General features: G+C 39.9%; 1 protein-coding gene across 5 annotated transcripts in view; it reads left to right on the top strand.

Annotated features, from left to right (window-relative positions):
• hectd1 (HECT domain containing 1) overlaps nt 1-17,496 on the top strand; it is a 30,284-nt gene extending 12,788 nt beyond the window's left edge. The window contains exons 16-42 of one of the 5 annotated variants that reach the window (XM_056477125.1): nt 128-262; nt 375-521; nt 614-708; nt 866-971; nt 1,076-1,210; nt 1,328-1,467; nt 1,603-1,926; nt 2,034-2,200; nt 3,987-4,163; nt 5,555-6,250; nt 7,911-8,132; nt 8,345-8,523; nt 8,836-8,992; nt 9,423-9,645; nt 9,727-9,781; nt 10,093-10,275; nt 10,646-10,859; nt 10,952-11,034; nt 11,646-11,773; nt 11,972-12,173; nt 12,695-12,832; nt 12,924-13,531; nt 13,638-13,716; nt 14,968-15,061; nt 15,148-15,298; nt 16,014-16,158; nt 16,535-17,496. In XM_056477125.1, coding sequence (XP_056333100.1) covers nt 128-262; nt 375-521; nt 614-708; nt 866-971; nt 1,076-1,210; nt 1,328-1,467; nt 1,603-1,926; nt 2,034-2,200; nt 3,987-4,163; nt 5,555-6,250; nt 7,911-8,132; nt 8,345-8,523; nt 8,836-8,992; nt 9,423-9,645; nt 9,727-9,781; nt 10,093-10,275; nt 10,646-10,859; nt 10,952-11,034; nt 11,646-11,773; nt 11,972-12,173; nt 12,695-12,832; nt 12,924-13,531; nt 13,638-13,716; nt 14,968-15,061; nt 15,148-15,298; nt 16,014-16,158; nt 16,535-16,672 — 5,121 coding nt within the window. In that variant the 3' untranslated portion in view covers nt 16,673-17,496. Of the gene's footprint in view, nt 1-127; nt 263-374; nt 522-613; nt 709-865; nt 972-1,075; nt 1,211-1,327; nt 1,468-1,602; nt 1,927-2,033; nt 2,201-3,986; nt 4,164-5,413; nt 6,251-7,910; nt 8,133-8,344; nt 8,524-8,835; nt 8,993-9,422; nt 9,646-9,726; nt 9,782-10,092; nt 10,276-10,645; nt 10,860-10,951; nt 11,035-11,645; nt 11,774-11,971; nt 12,174-12,694; nt 12,833-12,923; nt 13,532-13,637; nt 13,717-14,967; nt 15,062-15,147; nt 15,299-16,013; nt 16,159-16,534 lie in introns of all 5 variants that reach the window. The other 4 variants (XM_056477124.1, XM_056477123.1, XM_056477127.1 and 1 more) reach the window with 4 other exon arrangements.
• The last annotated feature ends 652 nt before the right edge of the window (nt 17,497-18,148 follow it).

Here is an 18,148-nt window from a genome sequence, read left to right as displayed (position 1 = left end):
GTCTTTTATAATTCTAATAGATCTTTGCTGAATAAGTATTATAATCCTTGCTGAGTTTTTCAAAACATCCTACGTAGTGTATTTCGTGACATTATTTAACATACTGTTTCTGCTTCTGTCCTTGTAGGTGAAAACCATGGCAAGAGATCTGTATGATGATCATTTTAAGGCTGTGGAGAGCATGCCGAGAGGTGTAGTTGTCACTTTAAGAAACATTGCCACTCAGCTGGAGTCTGCTTGGGAGCTACATACTAATAGACAGGTAGAATTATGCTAAATTTAACTTTTCAATGCAAATATTTTACACTCATTTTACACCATGTTCCTGAGTTTGAAATAACTGTAACAGTTTTCTTTCTTAATTTTTTTTTCAGTGCATTGAAGGTGAAAACACATGGCGAGACCTCATGAAAACAGCGCTGGAGAATTTAATAGTAGTTCTCAAGGACGAGAACACCATTTCTCCATATGAAATGTGCAGCAGTGGCCTTGTACAAGCGCTTTTTACTGTCCTCAGCAATGTGAGTAACACACACAAATTAATTTTGTCAGTTGTAAACATGTTGTCAGCTTTTATTCTCAATACTCATTACCCTCTTACTTTTTTCCTCAGAGTGTGGAACTAGACATGAAACATGATTGTAAGCCTCTGATGGAAAGAATAAATGTGTTCAAGACTGCATTCACTGAAAATGAAGATGACGAAAGGTAAAGTGCATCATGTTACACTAGAACGGTTTGTGTTTTTGTTGGGCTCTTCTTAGAAGTCTACATCTTAACCAGCTGTTTGTTTGTATGGTTAGGATAAAATGAGAATTTTTTTTATAGTCTGTTTGTCTTATGTTAATGTCTTTCTCTCCTCCAGCCGACCCGCAGTTGCCTTAATCCGCAAACTGATAGCAGTGCTGGAGTCAATAGAGCGGCTACCTCTACACTTATATGATACCCCAGGCTCAACATATAATTTACAGGTCAGTCTCCATCTCTGCAGATGTATTTTTAGTTTAGACCATTTTTGAATGGTCTTTCATTATGAATCGTATAGTTTCACTGAATGGTTTTTCTGTTGTATTAGATACTGACAAGGAGGTTACGCTTTCGCCTGGAGCGTGCTCCAGGTGAAACGGCCCTGATTGATCGAACTGGAAGAATGTTGAAGATGGAGCCGCTGGCCACTGTTGAGTCACTTGAGCAGTATCTGCTTAAGATGGTAGGATGTGTATTTTTTTTTATTAATTTTTTTATAATTATTATTATTCCATATTTTCTCAATTGCATTCTCAGAGGCCTCCTAGAAAGTTGTAACTTTTGTCTCATCCTTTCCCAGGTGGCCAAGCAGTGGTATGACTTTGACAGGTCCTCATTCATCTTCGTTAGGAAGCTCAGAGAGGGCCAGAACTTCACCTTCAGGCACCAGCATGACTTTGACGAGAATGGAATTGTGTATTGGATTGGTACCAATGCAAAGTGAGCAGCTTTTTCCTTTTTTGCCTGGTCATTTTTTTGAAATTTAATTTGTATTTATTTATTTTTATACACTGAACCCCAAGATGACCTACTTGACTTGATTGAAGATGTTGATTCTTTTCTGCTTGGGTACAGGACTGCATATGAATGGGTGAACCCTGCTGCTTATGGATTAGTGGTTGTGACCTCCTCCGAGGGCAGAAACTTGCCTTATGGCCGACTTGAAGACATCTTGAGCAGAGACAGCTCCGCCCTCAACTGTCACACCAATGATGATAAAAACGCCTGGTTTGCCATTGACCTCGGTTTATGGTTTGTCCCCTCTGCATACACACTTCGTCATGCTCGTGGATATGGTCGGTCCGCTCTCCGAAATTGGGTGTTTCAAGTGTCCAAAGATGGTCAGAACTGGATGACTCTCTACACCCATGTAGATGACAGCTCTCTCAATGAACCAGGGTATGGATGTTAAAATCAGCATGTTGCAGCCGATAATGAGCTCTGACAGTTTTTTTTTTTTTTTTTTTTTTTAATGCACCTACTAATATGACCCATTCTTGGATTAGGTCAACAGCCACATGGCCTCTGGATCCATCCAAAGATGAGAAGCAGGGCTGGAGACACATACGTATTAAACAGATGGGGAAGAATGCCAGTGGACAAACACACTACCTCTCCCTGTCTGGTCTAGAGATCTATGGCACTGTTACTGGTGTGTGTGAGGACCAGCTGGGTAAGTGCCAATGATTTCTAATGCTCCATTTTGTCATATTGTTATAAAAGTGTAAAAATTATGCTAAAGGCTGATTTATACTTCTGCGTCAAGTGCACACATATGCTACGCCGCGGCCTATGCATGGACGCATAGCCCTCACCGCGGCCGTCGCTGACGCACACCTCTCAAAAAATGTAACACCTCACAACGATGCGTAGCGCAAGCTCTGTGATTGGTTGGCTAAGTAGCGTTGACGAGTGTGGGCGGGACCAAGAGCCGCACAAGCCTGATGGAGCGATTGTTTACTAGTGTCGAGTCCCGTGAAGGAACTCCGGATGGAAAGTTTTGCTTTGTGTTTACCTCATGGTTAAAATTGTTGCACGTCCACCGGTTCCTGCTGTAAAATGAGCAAGTTTGGGCCACTTGTACATTAAGGAAGCATTCAGAAAAAACAAAACACAAGCAAAGAAACTCAACACAGAGAAACAAAAACACCTCACTGCAATAACACTACCGAAACGCTAGCTGGCAGAGGAACACTAACAGCGCGGCAACGAAGGACAAATCTATCAGTCTTCGAAATCATGATCAGCAATGCAATGATTGGCTGATGGCAAAGTAGCGTAATGACATCTGATTAATATTCAATTATCCATGCGAGCTAAATTACATAAAATCCATAGTAAACGGTTTGATACGCAATAAATTTGCACCTTTGTTGTGGTTTACCCTTTCATGTGTAGAGTATTTAGCAATATATGTAGTTTTACAGTTAGAGCAGATTTTCTTTACGATAGTAGCCATAGTAGTAATATAGTAGCTGGTTTCTCGATTGGTGTAAAGAATAACTAGATGTTTACAAAAGCATTTTGATATTGGTAAAGGTGTTTTTTAAAGCATCAAATCACCGTCATATTAACTGTCAAAGCATGTTCATGACTGCATAAATGTATTTATTGCTTTAAAAAAAAAAAACTTGTGCATGTCTATTATCATACACAAATTGTACTAAAGTGATTTTTTTAAAAGTTCATATTAATAAATTTTCTCTTTGTACTTTTATTTCGAAGTGCAGACAGCATAGTTTTTTTTTTATATATATATATTTTAACTTTATATAGTTGAAAATATATATTTACTATTTTCCCAAGTGTATACTACTGCAAGAAAATATCAGAATTCGGTACACACTTTCAGTATTATCTTTGCTTGAACTGACCTGATCTAATCCTGTATGAAATGAGCTTGCTCCCTAGCAGGTTTGAGCTACAAGAACTTTTGCTATGACAACAACTCTCGGATCAGTTTTGAAGAATGAAGCGATCTTAAATCGTGTCAAATCGTCAATAACCAAATCTAGCTAATTGAGTAATCCACGTACGAAGAACAGACCGCTGTTCGAATGTGAATATTTGGCATGTAATTAATGGGGTTGCAGTATTCTACTATTATTGTTTTTTTTTTTTGTTTTTTTTTTTTTTTGTTTTTTTGGGGGATTTGGCTCTCAAAGCACCACGTTGGCAACATTAAAGGTTCAGTAATGTGTGCTAATTTATTTTACTGGACAGTTGGTTATACTGTAAAGTGGTAATGTAACAGTAAAGAGATGTACGCATAGGGGTTTTATTTAGTGTTTTCTATTTTAATAAACTATTATTGTTATATAGCTGTATATCATTTCATGCAATAGCTAATATTAACATATCAACTGGAAACCAATGCTAAAATAAAGCTATTTTTAATTTGAGGCTGCTTTGTCTCTGTTCAGCTTTTCAGTGAGTCCTTGTTTGTTCTGCGTTGTCAGGTAAAGCAGTGAAGGAGGCAGAGGCCAACCTGAGACGGCAGCGGCGACTCTTTCGCTCGCAGGTGATGAAGTATATTGTTCCTGGAGCGCGGGTGGTGCGCGGCATTGACTGGAAGTGGAGAGACCAGGATGGCAATCCTGCTGGAGAAGGCACTGTGACTGGAGAAGCCCACAATGGTGAGGAATGGCTTAATTTTTGTGTTTCTTAGTGTGTGCTTCAAACTGTTGGTAGCTTGTATAGGACAGCGCAGTGTGTAGTGCTTATGCTGTAGCAGATTTCTGTACGACGGTTTTCAAGGCATCAGTTCATCGGACCACATGAAAAGTGCTTTACTGGCCAATCAACAATGGAGTTCAGTGGTACTTCAGTGTTTAAGGGAAACAAATTGTGAACATCAAGTGCATTTGCATGTTTTGAGGAGCTTTCTGCAGCAAATCCATCACAAGTGAGGGGGGGAGATGGAGTTACCCATTACTGACCTTCACACTGTAAAAACAGTACTAAAGTTAAAACACATTGGACTTGTTTTCCCAGCATGCTTCAGAGGGACTGCTTTGAGACCAGCCCTTCTTTTTTTCAAGAACTTTCCCAGATGCTTTGTGTAATTAAAGATAATGAATCAGCAGCATAGGGCTGATCCGAAACCAGTCTTTCTTCCTGTGTTTACTTCCTTATGTGGTGCTTTCCTCTTGCTCCTATTCTGCATGAAGAAATTATTTAAACAAATGATCTGTTTGACTCTCTGAAGTTCAATAAGTGTTTTATTACTCCTTTTTGCTCTCTGCAACTGTCACTCCATACTTTTGTTTTTATTAGTTTGCTATTTTGAAGTGCAACCTTTATCCCTCCCCCCCAACTTAACAGGTAACATTTTTGATGTACTACTCATATTCTGTTAAGCATTCACTCTGTTGCTACTAATTCTTTGGGCAGCCATGTTTCAGTGTGTAAAACTGCCTTTTTAACCTGTCTCCATCAGTCAAGTCAAGTGCATGTTGATGTCACAATTTGCAAGCTCCGAATGAACTCCATTGCAAGTGTATTTGACACTGACCGAAAAGATTCTTCTGTTCTTTTTCTTAAGTGGCTTTGTAGCTTGGCATTTGCAAAAATCTACTGCTTTTTTATTTATTTGTTTATTTTAATTTGTCATTTTCTGTGCTTCATGTTTCTACCTCACTGCTTCACCTGGACCAGAGTGAATTGGCTTTCCTCCTAGATTATCATCACTAGATTTAATATAAATTGAAGAGGTTTAGCGGAGAGATAAAAACTGAATTGGACCTCATCCATTGGTCTTGGTTTGTTTTGTGGTTTCTGGTCCAGTGTCAAGCAAAAGCTGTTGTCTTTGACTTGCTGCTGTCTTTCTCTGCTCTCTTGCTGGGTCTCACCCGTTCATATCCCCCCTCCCTCCCCCACTTTCCAGGCTGGATTGATGTCACCTGGGATGCCGGTGGCTCAAACTCGTATCGTATGGGTGCGGAAGGGAAGTTTGACCTCAAGCTTGCGCCAGGGTACGACCCTGAGTCAGCGCCGTCACCCAAACCTGTCTCATCCACTGTTGCAGGCACACCGCAGTCCTGGAGCAGCCTGGTGAAAAATAACTGTCCAGACAAGGGTGGCTCATCCTCCACAGCGGGGGCCAGTTCCTCCAGCCGCAAGGGTAGTAGCAGTTCGGTGTGTAGCGTGGCCAGCAGCAGCGATATAAGCCTCAGCTCCACCCGAGTGGAGCGCAGGGTCGAGAGCCTGTTGGAGCAGGGAGTAGGTGTCATCGGAGGGCCCCCAGGAGCCGAGGGCCAAGAACCCATAGTTGTGCTTTCCTCAGCCGAGGCTGGCTCCGCCTCTAGCACCAGCACATTAACAGCAGACACAGGAAGCGAAAGCGAGCGTAAAACACCAGCACCTGATGGCACTAGACAGTCAGCGGAGTCCACAGCCATCTCTATGGGAATCGTGAGCGTGAGCTCGCCTGACGTCAGCTCTGTTTCAGAGTCATCTAGTAAGGACGCTGCATCCCAGAGGCCCTTGTGCTCTGCCACCAGTGCGCGGCTGTCCGTCAGTTCGCTTTTGGCAGCTGGAGCACCCATGAGTTCTAGTGCCAGCGTCCCCAACCTGTCCTCTCGCGAGGCCAGCCTGATGGAGTCGTTCGTTCGGAGGGCACCCAACATGTCTCGCACCAATGCCACGAACAACATGAACCTGAGCCGAAGCAGCAGTGATAACAACACGAACACGCTGGGACGAAATGTCATGAGCACTGCCAGTGAGTATCTTCAACCACTCACTGATTTGAATCAGTAGCAGACGTTTTTCTTGTAATCTTTGGCTGCTCCAGTTAATTGAAAGAAAGTCTGAAATGATCAAATTGAATCATTGAAGTATTTGCAATATAATTAGTATCAGAGTTTTTAGGAATGTTCCTCAGCGTTCACTCCTTTTATACAAAATTAATTAAATTCAAAATTAGGGATGTAACCATTCACCGTGAGTCGGTTGAAAATTTATTCAAATATGTGACTATTGAAATCGGTAGAAATGTTGAATGAATCGTGACACATTTTTTGAACAGAGGGGGTGCTGTGCTTACTGGCGCAAGCTCGCTTAACCTGCACATCAGTGGCGAGCAAGAGGTGGGGTGGCAGAGTAAAATGACAGAGATGTAGTGTGCCAGACAAACAAAAACTGTGCAAATACTGCAAAAAGACATTTACTTGCATGAACAGAACAACAAATATGATGTGCATAAACCGTCAGCACAGGGAAAAACTACTGTCACTGATGCCTATACACAAAAAAACTATTAATAAGCTAAACCCGATAACTTGCAGCTCCGCTTGCTCTGACAAGTGCCACTAAGATAACACGGTGCATAAATGTTTTTATAGCGAAAGTGTGAAGATGTTTTTCAGACTGAAAGAGCAAGTTGTTCCAGGTATTAGATTAGTTTACCCTCTCCTTTTCAAATTAGTTTATGCATATTTTACTTATTTACCTATTATTATTATTATTATTATTAATATTATTATTGAATATTTAAAAAAAACAAGTAATACAAGTAATATTAATTATTCACCTTCATAATCAAGTTCAACTCCTCTCTCTATCCTACTATATAATAATTAGTCATGTTACAATAATATTTTATGCCAGTGGTCAGTCCCCTGAATCAGAGGGCCCATTGACCACCTCTGTACACACTGGTCTCTAAAAGGAAAGGCTTTCCTCTCCACTCAGTCCCCAATGAAAGAGATTTTTCAGAAAGGGACATTGTAAATGTGCAAAGACCTCAGCTTATGCCGAAAAACAAAGATATGCTCATATTTCTTTTCTGAAAGAACGGTCACAGTTTTAGTTTGTTTATATTAATGAGTCTTCTTTAGTTTGTGTTATCTTTTTTATTTTAAACTTTTATTTGTTTTTAAAATAGCCATTTGGTTATGGCTTTGGTTATTATTTTGCAAAAAAAACATGCAGCATTTAAGAAGAGAATGAAAGGGCTCTTCACCTTTATTTACAAAAAAGAAGAAAAAAAAAAGAAATTTTTTACAAAATTATTTGTATCAAATTTGTGACTAAATTGTGAATCCTGAGATTACTATCGTGAATCGAATCGTGAGTCAGGTGAATTGTTACATCCCTATAGAACATTAATATTAGTGCTTGTGTAATTAGCTTTTTTGTATTTACATTTCATTTGCTGCCTTATTTTCCCTTTTCAGGACTAAAACTTCTTGTTTTTATAGTTGTAGTCATTATCAAGATATGTCCTGCACAATATTAATATTAACATGATTCTAATTCTGCCATGATTTGCATATTTCAGCCATTTAAAGCATGTTTAGCCTGTAGAGCAAGCTCTTTCAGTTCCCTGCTTATTTTATTCTTTTTGTAGACTAATCACAGTTTTTGGGTTTTGTTTGCAGCTTCTCCACTTATGGGTGCGCAGAGCTTTCCTAACCTTACAACCACTGGTACCACCTCAACTGTTACAATGTCCACCTCCATAGTAACCAGCAGCAATAATGTAGCCACGGCAACTACAGGTTTGTCCGTCGGCCAGTTGCTCAGTAACACGCTGACGACCAGCCTGACCTCAACATCTAGCGAGAGTGACACAGGTCAGGAGGCTGAGTTTTCCCTCTATGGTAGGCCATATTATATTTATTATTAGCTTGCACAGAAAACAATCTCTCATCCTGTCTTGTTCTAGTATGTCTGCTGTTTTTTGCAGATGTCTAATCTCTAATGTTTTTGCTTATTAACGAACTTCAGTGTTGTTCTCTGAATTGAAATATGTTTATTATTATTTGTAGCATGAAACCTAATTTTTTTCATTGCCTTTTTTTTTTTTTTTCAGACTTCCTGGACAGTTGTCGGGCCAACACTTTGCTTGCAGAGTTGGATGATGAAGAAGATTTGCCGGAGCCAGATGATGACGATGATGAGAATGAGGATGACAATCAGGAGGAACAGGAGTATGAGGAAGTTTTGGTACGGTCCAGGGTCAACCTTGGTTACCACGTTCATATTCATAGGGTAAAACCTGTTGTAGTTTCAATAATAGTACAGTGAAGATCCTTATTTTTGGTTTTCTTGGTGTTCTCCTCTCTGAATACTTGAAATTTGGTGTTTTTATTTTTAGTTTGGTGAACAGTGGTGTATTTCTTGGTTAGGAATGTTTTCGGTGTTCCTATTTTTTTAAACGATTTATACATTTATTTGGTTTGTATGCTCGTTTACCAGCATGGCTCCTCTGTGTAGCATGTCTTCAGTTAGTTGAAATATGTCTTATATTTTTGAGATGTTGAGCATTAGGTGTAAGAGAGCTTTACTGCTTTGCTTTTAAAGGAGGAAGAGGAGTATGAAACCAAAGGGGGTCGTCGCAGGACCTGGGATGACGACTTTGTGTTGAAACGACAGTTCTCTGCTTTAGTACCTGCATTTGACCCTAGACCAGGCCGGACCAACGTCCAGCAAACTACTGACTTGGAAATCCCTCCACCAGGTACTGTATCTGTCAGCTTACAGGTGTTTTTCTAATCAATTTGAGTAAAGCAAAATAAGACTGCCTTTGCATAGTTGAAATTTAATGTTTCATAGCTCAGTGCAGTGCTTTCTATGTCCGTTGTGAAAGCCTCTTCACGCTGTGCAGTGACTTTGACTAAGGCTTTTGTTTTCTTTTTTTTTGACTAAGCTTTTGTTTTCTTTTAATATTTTTGGCATTTTTTTTCTCTTTTTGCCAAAAATGTTAAATGTTATATATTGGCCCGGCGCTTTATTTTTTGATTTATCATTTTTATATTCACTTTAGTCTATTTTTTATTATTAGCATGGCTTCTGTTAGGGCTAACAAACAAATTTGTTGACTGCTGAGTCAATCTTGGCTTTTTGTTTTGAATTTACAATGTGAAAATACATATCTATTGTGCTTGCAGGAACACCTCGTTCAGAGGTACAGGAGGAGGTGGAGTGCGCTCCTTCACCTCGTCTGGCTCTCATCTTGAAAGTAGCAGGTCTAGGAACTACTCGAGAAGTAGAACTACCTCTCACCAATTACAAGTCCACCATTTTCTATTATGTTCAAAAACTTCTCCAGCTGTCATGCAATGGTGCTATTAAACCTGACAAGCTCAGACGCATCTGGGAGCCTACGTATACGTGAGTCTATTGTTTAACAGTTGTTGTTGCATCAACACAGTTGTGTTTAGACACCTGCTAACAAACGTTGTTATTTTGCAGGATAATGTATAGAGAATTGAAGGATTCTGACAAAGAAAGAGAGAGCGGAAAGATGGTAATAGCACATTTTTAACATCTCTTCCCCTCTCAAACTCACTACCTATCCTCCTTTCATTCGCTCTCTTCAGCTCATTGAAATCTTGGCTGTGATTTTTCTGTGGCTGTCCCCAATGGTAAATGCTCCCTCTCAGTAAACTGTCTGTCAGTCATCACTAACCTTAAAACCAGCAGACTGTGAGATGACCCCCAGTGGTATCTATTGTTAAATGCACGGTCCTCTCTAGTGGTTAAATCTACTGTAATGCATGTGTATTGCGTGAGACTTTACAATCAGGAAAGACCAACATTTGGTTCTTCCTGTTGTAGGGTTGCTGGTCTGTAGAGCATGTGGAACAGTACCTTGGCACAGATGAATTACCAAAGAATGACTTGATAACCTACATGCAGAAGAATGCAGACTCAACTTTCCTGCGCCACTGGAAATTAACCGGCTCTAATAAAAGTATTAGGAAAAACAGAAATTGTTCGCAGCTCATAGCTGCATACAAGGTATAGAATGGCATCGGATGTGCATATATATACATACCATCTTTATTTTCCCTTCTGTTTTTCAAGTATTTTTTCCTCTTTCTTGCTTGACTGTCACTTGTGTAGCCACCTGTTAGACAGTTGTTGCTGTCCTTTTGTACATTTTATTGGCTAAATGGGTGTAAATGTCGTACCATGAAAGTTTTAGCTGTCATTGTGGACTTTTGTTTTCTATTTGATTTGTTTTTGTTTTTTTTAGCATTTCTGTTGTCGTTTTTGTCAATAAACTGTATAATTTTGTTAGATTTGCGTTGGAATAGGTCTGCTGAGATAAGGATTGGGAGTAAAAATTAGGGGTACATTGTGTTAATGGTGCTTGTATGGTTTGCAGGACTTCTGTGAGCGTGGCTGCAGATCTTCAGGGCTGAGTTCAGGGACGTTGTCCACCACGCAAAGCTGTGATATTCTGAGTGCTGCAAGAGAGCAGGCTCAGGCCAAAGCGGGCTCGGGTCAGAGCGCATGCAGTGTAGAGGATGTACTGCAGCTCTTGCGTATCCTCTTCACCATCGGAGGAGAACCTACATCCGGACGCACACTACAGGAAGGTAAGCAGCTCATCCACAGCATCGTGTCAATCCTTTTTGTGTTTTTGATTTTAAATGTAGTATTTGTCTGTAATTCACATTTATTTGTGCAGATGTAGAAGAGCTACAGTTCAATGCATCACCTGAGGAATTCACCAGCAAAAAAATTACAACCAAAATCCTGCAGCAGATTGAGGTAATTTGACACATTTTAGTTATGCATTGGTTATTTGTTGTAGGTTTAATACCATTCAAAAGTTTAGGGTCAATAAGGTGCCTTTTTTTGTTGGCTAACACTTAGGTCCGTTTTAAAAAGACTTGGATGCCTTTTATAGCAATCTATATATACGAAATTTAAAACAAATATTATTGCACTGCTTTCTGGAATTCTTAAATTTCATTGGTCAGTCACAATTCACAACATTCCAAGGTCTGTTATTTCCAGAACAGCTGAAACTAACGCCACTAAAAAAATCATACAATTTTGAATATTATATTTATAAGTGCCAAGCGGATTTCACACTAAAATGAACATTATTTCTAATCATTTTAAAAGCTCAAACAAAACAAACAAGAATTCTGACTTAAATAACTCTGTGCACAATACAGACCACACACTCTAACAATACACCTGATTAATACTCTAACAATACACTTTTTTTGTTGTTTCTTTTTGTGAGGGTGTGTAAAATACATTCATGAATAATATTGAAAATATTGAGTTCAGTAAATTATTATTATTATTATTTTTATTATTATTTATTTTGAAAAGCATTTTCATATCGTTGAAAACAATTTGTCTTTCAGGAGCCACTGGCTCTGGCTAGCGGGGCTCTCCCAGACTGGTGTGAGCAGTTAACCAGCAAGTGTCCTTTCCTCATACCCTTTGAAACCCGGCAGCTTTATTTTACCTGCACTGCGTTTGGAGCCTCCAGGTCTGTTTTTATATTTTTAAATTTGTTTATATTTCTCTCTCTCTCTCTCTCTCTCTCTCTCTCTCTCTCTGTCTCTGTCTCTGTCTCTGTCTCTCTCTCTGTCTCTGTCTCTCTCTCTCTCTCTATATATATATATATATACACTGAATATTACTAAATCTGTAAAACAAAGATTTGAGAATTTGCGTGTCTCCATAGGGCAATTGTTTGGCTCCAGAACCGAAGGGAAGCCACTATGGAGCGTTCCCGGCCGTCCACGACTGTCCGCCGTGATGATCCCGGAGAGTTCCGTGTCGGTCGACTTAAGCATGAGCGTGTCAAGGTGCCTCGAGGAGAGAGTATGATGGAGTGGGCTGAGAGTGTGATGCAGATACATGCTGACAGAAAGTCTGTACTGGAGGTAAACATCACATCGTAATATTTTTGGAAAAATAGTGATTGGTCAATAATACAGATGGGTCTATCATGATTTGATCCTTAAATCTGTCTCTGACTATTTGATAAAGACTGTGGGGCTGTTGAATTCTTGATTCCGAATGGCAGATAAATGTTATAATGTGTGCAGTTATTTTCTGATAAAAGCACAGGTAAAGGTCTTGGCCACATTACAGTTCCCTATCACAACGTTGAGTGATCTTATTTATTTTACAGCCTGCAAATGTTAGAAAATCAAAACAGGGCTTTGGGATTAAACTAGTCTTACTTGCATAGGCTGTTTGAGGACAAAATCTATTTAAAATGTTTTAAAATGCCTGATCTGAGCAGTGTCTATAGGTGTGGAAACTATTGTAGAAGCAGAATATTTGACTGATTTTGAATTCTAAAACTGTACACGGCCAAGTTTTAATGTTCAGTGTGCCTCGCTTCATGATAACATCAGCTGTCAATTACTCCTTTATAACGAATGGTAATCTCACCCAGGTGGAGTTCCAGGGAGAGGAGGGCACTGGTCTCGGACCCACCCTGGAGTTCTATGCTCTCGTGGCAGCAGAATTTCAGAGGACCTCCCTTGGCATCTGGCTCTGTGATGATGACTTCCCAGATGATGAGTCACGTCAGGTAAGCGCTTCACAACATCTTCAACTGTTTCACCTTTAGGCACTAGCCCAAGTGAATCTGTCATTTCACTAACTTTTTCGTTGTTCATCAGGTGGATCTGGGCGGTGGCTTGAAACCGCCAGGCTATTACGTGCAGCGTTCCTGCGGCCTTTTCCCTGCCCCTTTCCCTCAGGACAGCGATGAACTGGAGCGTATCACTAAACTTTTCTTGTTCCTTGGCATCTTTCTGGCCAAATGCATCCAGGATAACCGGCTCGTGGATCTGCCCATATCCCAGCCTTTCTTCAAACTGCTCTGTATGGGTGACATCAAAAGCAACATGAGTAAGCTACTTTATCAAACCCGTGGCGAGTCGGACTGTCACTTTTCTGAAATCCAGTCTGAGGCCTCTACCGAGGAGGGTCAGGATACATACTCTGTGGGTAGTTTTGATGAAGACTCCAAGTCCGAGTTTATTCTTGACCCACCGAAGCCCAAGCCACCAGCCTGGTATCATGGCATCTTGACCTGGGAGGACTTTGAACTGGTGAACCCTCACAGAGCACTGTTTCTTAAAGAGCTGAAGGCACTTTCTGTGAAGCGCAGGCAGATTCTAGGTAATAAGAGTCTGTCCGAGGATGAGAAGAACACACGGCTTCAGGATCTCATGCTGAAAAATCCTATGGGCTCTGGCCCTCCGCTGAGTGTTGAAGATCTAGGGTGAGATATGAGTGTCACTTTGTATTACAATCAAGGAAATTATGTTTTTGTTTGTTTGTGTAAGGATGATGCTTATCTAAATATGTTGTTCTAATTGTGTTACTAGATTAAATTTCCAGTTCTGTCCATCATCCAAAGTACATGGTTTCTCATCTGTAGACTTGAAGCCCAATGGGGAGGATGAGGTAGGTTTCATGTCATCTGGACACACAGTCTGGTGAACCGTGTACTGTTAGACAGTGTTCTAATGCAGCCATTTAAAACAAATCAAACAATGAAAATAAAATGTCTATAATATCTTTTTAAAATCTTCAATAGATTACACTAGTGATCAAAGGTTTTGGGCCAGTAAGATATGACATCTAATAATATTGTTCTAATAATTTTTTTTTATGTGCCAGGACAACAGTTCATTTCAGTGGAAAAGTAATTCTATATAGTAATTCACCAAAAAATGGAAATTTACTCCCCATCAAGTTGTTAACTTGTACAAGGGTTGTTCTGTTGAAAAAGATTTAAAGTTATATTGAATAATGTTGGTAACTAAAAGGTTGAAGGGTACGCTTTGACTTTCATAGTAAAGGCTGATTTATACCTCTGCGTCAAGCCTTCATGCGCAGTCTTCATACAGTCGCATAGCTCTCGCCATGGCTGATGCTGACATGCACCTCTCAAAAAATGTAACTACATGTTGCAATGACGCATAGCACAAGCTCTGATTGTACAACAAAGCAACAAATTTGAGAATCCTTCAGCATTATGCAAATGAAGAGCGACTTTCTTGAGCGACAGCCAATAGGAACAGCAGTGCTATAGACCTACACAGACCTGTTTGCAGCAGGTCACCACCCAGAGCGACAGGCCGCTACAAACTCACTGCTAGTGTGAATGAGGCATGACCTGTGTGGGTGGAACATGGAGCCGCACAAACTCGTTGGAGCTAGTGTTTACAAGTGTCGAGTCGCATGATGGAGCTCTAGATGGTAACTTTTGTTTTGTGTTAACCTTATGATTAATGTTGCTCCACGTCCGCCGGTTCCCACCGCTAAATGAGCGAGTTTTAGCTACTTGTACATTAAGGTAGCGTTCAGAAAAAACAACACCAGCGAAGAAACTCAACAGAGAGAAACATAAACACCTACTGCCAGCTAGCGTTTTAGAAGTGTTATGGCAGAGCAACACAAACAGCATGCGGAAGTATAAATGCACGACTACCCGCATGGCATTCGCCGTGGGTCACGCCGATCACTCAGTGCAGAAGTATAAATCAACCTTAAGTCAAAGGCTACTGACAACTGTTTGGTTACCAACATTCTTTAAAATAGTTTCTTTCATGTGGGTGAGAAATCGGTCTGTAAATTCTACTTTATAAAACACACTCCACTCCTTTATGGCTTCAGATACAAATGCTAATCATTCTGCTGTCCTCTCTTCAGATGGTCACCATGGACAATGCAGAGGAGTATGTAGAGCTGATGTTTGACTTCTGCATGCACACAGGAATCCAGAAGCAAATGGAGGCCTTTAGAGGTATGACCAATATACCGTCTGTAGTGTAGAAGCACATGTTACTTAAATTATGGCACTAAATGTAAAATCTATGTGTGTTGGTGCAGAGGGCTTTAATAAAGTGTTCCCTATGGAGAAACTGAGCTCATTTAGTCATAAAGAGGTGCAGATGATCCTGTGTGGAAACCAGTCTCCATCCTGGACTGCTGAAGACATTGTTAACTACACAGAACCTAAACTGGGCTACACACGGGACAGGTACACCATATTCTTTCTGTTGCTCTACATTTTGTGAAGCATCCATTTGGGATTTTTGTCTTTGTTTAATTGCTTGAAGTTATAAGTGCAGGGTTTTATTTTGTGATAATTGACTGGATGTACATTATCACACTGCTGTTTCCCATTTTCAAAATTTGATTTGTCAGCATTTATCAGCTCCCTGAAATCAAAACTTCCCTAAAGAAAATGGCTGCTAATAAGTGGGTGGATGAAACTAGACAAAAATATAAAGGATACAGTCTGTATCACATATTAAACTGTTTCTTGACATGTAACTAATCATACAGGAGAGATAAGAAATAGGCAAGACTGTTTTAAAACAGCTTTTGTTTTCTCTCATGTCAGTATAATCCATTGCAATGTACATTTGCCCAGACAGAATATATGCAATATTACAGCAGCTAGTTTGTATGAAACTGAAAAGAGCTGATATACTTGGATGGCAGATGATTGAGCACAATATATTGATTTGAGATTTAATATATTTAATATATATTTAACCTTTTTAGTGCTTTTATTTTATTGCTGGTAGCTGTGTTGGATAAAGCAAAACAATATAGGGCACGTACAGGAAACCTCTTTGGAATTGATTAATTCCATGGAAGAGATCTTCTTAATGGAAGAGATGTGAAATTAGTTTTTTGGCCACATTTCAAAGCGTATGTGTCATGCTGATGCTTCACCTGTATTGCAGTCCTGGTTTCCTGCGTTTCGTGAGGGTTCTGTGTGGAATGTCTTCTGATGAGAGGAAAGCCTTCCTCCAGTTCACTACAGGCTGCTCAACTCTGCCACCCGGTGGACTGGCCAACCTCCATCCACGGCTCACAATAGTCCGAAAGGTATTTTAAGCTTTTATTTAATAAATGATGCCAAAACTCACCTATATAGCTCAATGTAAGAACAAGTAACATTATCTCCCTGTGATCAACTATATTAATATCAACTAAATTCAATATTAATGATGTGGCAGATTAAAAAATCTCAATGTTACATTAAAGAAATTCTAAATTGGGAAACAAGCATTCTGAAATACTTCAAGTGCTTCTCTAGTGCTCTGCATTTTCTTTTTCCACATTTGCATACCTTTTTAAAATTATTCTGAGATTAAATAGCTTTGATGCCACAGCATTAAATAATAAACAAGTAAATAATAAACATTGCATTGTAACAGTGTCTCTGTTCATACCTGTGTTTTTTTTTTTTTTTTTTCTCCAGGTCGATGCAACAGATGCCAGCTATCCTTCAGTCAACACGTGTGTGCACTACTTGAAGCTGCCGGAATATTCTTCAGAAGAGATCATGAGAGAGCGTCTTCTCGCCGCCACTATGGAGAAGGGCTTCCACCTCAACTGAGCATGCTGTCCCTTCAACTTCCACCAATATTGGTGAAGCCTGTTGTGTTTTGTTGCAGAAAAAAAAAAGCTGTGCTCTGACGAAATCCTATTCCCTTCAAGTACCCTAATAAACAGGAACGACAGTCCCATCGCAGTTTCACTAGCACCTGAAAGTGAATAGGGTTTCCTCCTCCTCCTGCTCCACTGACTGCTTCACAAGGCCTTTCCCAGGTCAATCTACCGCTTTAAGGGCTTGAGCCGCTGGCAGCCAGGGTAGTCTCTCCTCACCTACTGTGTTTACTGTCATTTACTCCAGGTTCAGTGTAAATTTTGGCATAGATCATCTTTTTCAGAGCCAGAAATCATCACCATCTGCAGTGTCAGACCCTGGAAAACAAGCACACCTGCTTCTGTAGAGCTAACTATAGAGTGTTTGGGCATTTCCTTAACAGGTTTTAAGTTTTACTAGTGCCTGCGTTGCTGAAAAAAAAACAACTAGTTTTCTTTTCATTTGTTTTACATAATCTGTCTGCATACAATCATGCACATGCTTTTCCTTTTGGCTTCCGTTACTGTGTATGTTTTCAACTGTTCATTGCCCTGCTTAAGGATCCCTGAGTGCATTTGTGTCATTTTTCAATAAAGCTATAGATACAGAAACACTGGTTCTGTGTGCAAGGCACATTTAAAAAAGAAAAAACCAAGCAAAAAGCAAGCTGTGCTTTCCCTTGTATTTTCTTTGTATATTATAAACAATTATTTAACTCAAGTTGCAGTTTGAAGTAAACAAATATTTTCAAATGTGTATGCTCCAAAAATAATCATTAAATTGTTTGCAAAGTATTTAATGCCGTCATGTTTGCTTGTTCCCCTCGTGTTTCTGTTCCAGTCTGTGATTTGCATTGACATTATTAGGGACTGAGCCCCTACGGTGTGTAGGCCCTATTGGAATTTCTTCTTTTTCTTCTTCTAACTCACGAAACCGCGCACACACACACCAGAAGTGGCGAACATTTACGTTTGTTATAGGTTTTGGTAGTGGGTGTGGCAAAAATGACTTTACAGCGTCACCTATGCAATTTTGACAGACTGGCCTCCAAGCTAGGATTCACGCATACATACGCAAATTGGCACACACATCAAACATGCCAAAACTTACACAAAGTCTCCTGGAGTGAAATCACAAACCCAACAGGATATTTTAAACTTCCTGTGCTTAAAAAGTGGTGTTTTTGCCATTTCCAGGTGTTGTATTTTAACTAACTCCTCTCAGAGATTTTATCAAATCAACACCAAAATCGGCTATTGTCTTCTAAAAGCTTTGGCGATTTTTAAATTGCGAAGACCTAGAGTTTTTGTTAAAGGGTGCATCTGTGGCGGCCTCACAAACTGATGCATCGCCACAATACAAGAAGTTGTTTACAGTAACAAACTCCTACAAATTTGATCAGATTAAATCCAAGTTTTGTCAGTATAATCCAGAGGTCTTTGTGAT

This window comes from Danio aesculapii, chromosome 17 (assembly GCF_903798145.1).
Source record: "Danio aesculapii chromosome 17, fDanAes4.1, whole genome shotgun sequence".
In the NCBI taxonomy this organism is placed as follows: Eukaryota; Metazoa; Chordata; class Actinopteri; order Cypriniformes; family Danionidae; genus Danio; species Danio aesculapii.
Note: the sequence above shows the minus strand (reverse complement) of the source record. Positions and strands in the feature narration are given on the sequence as shown.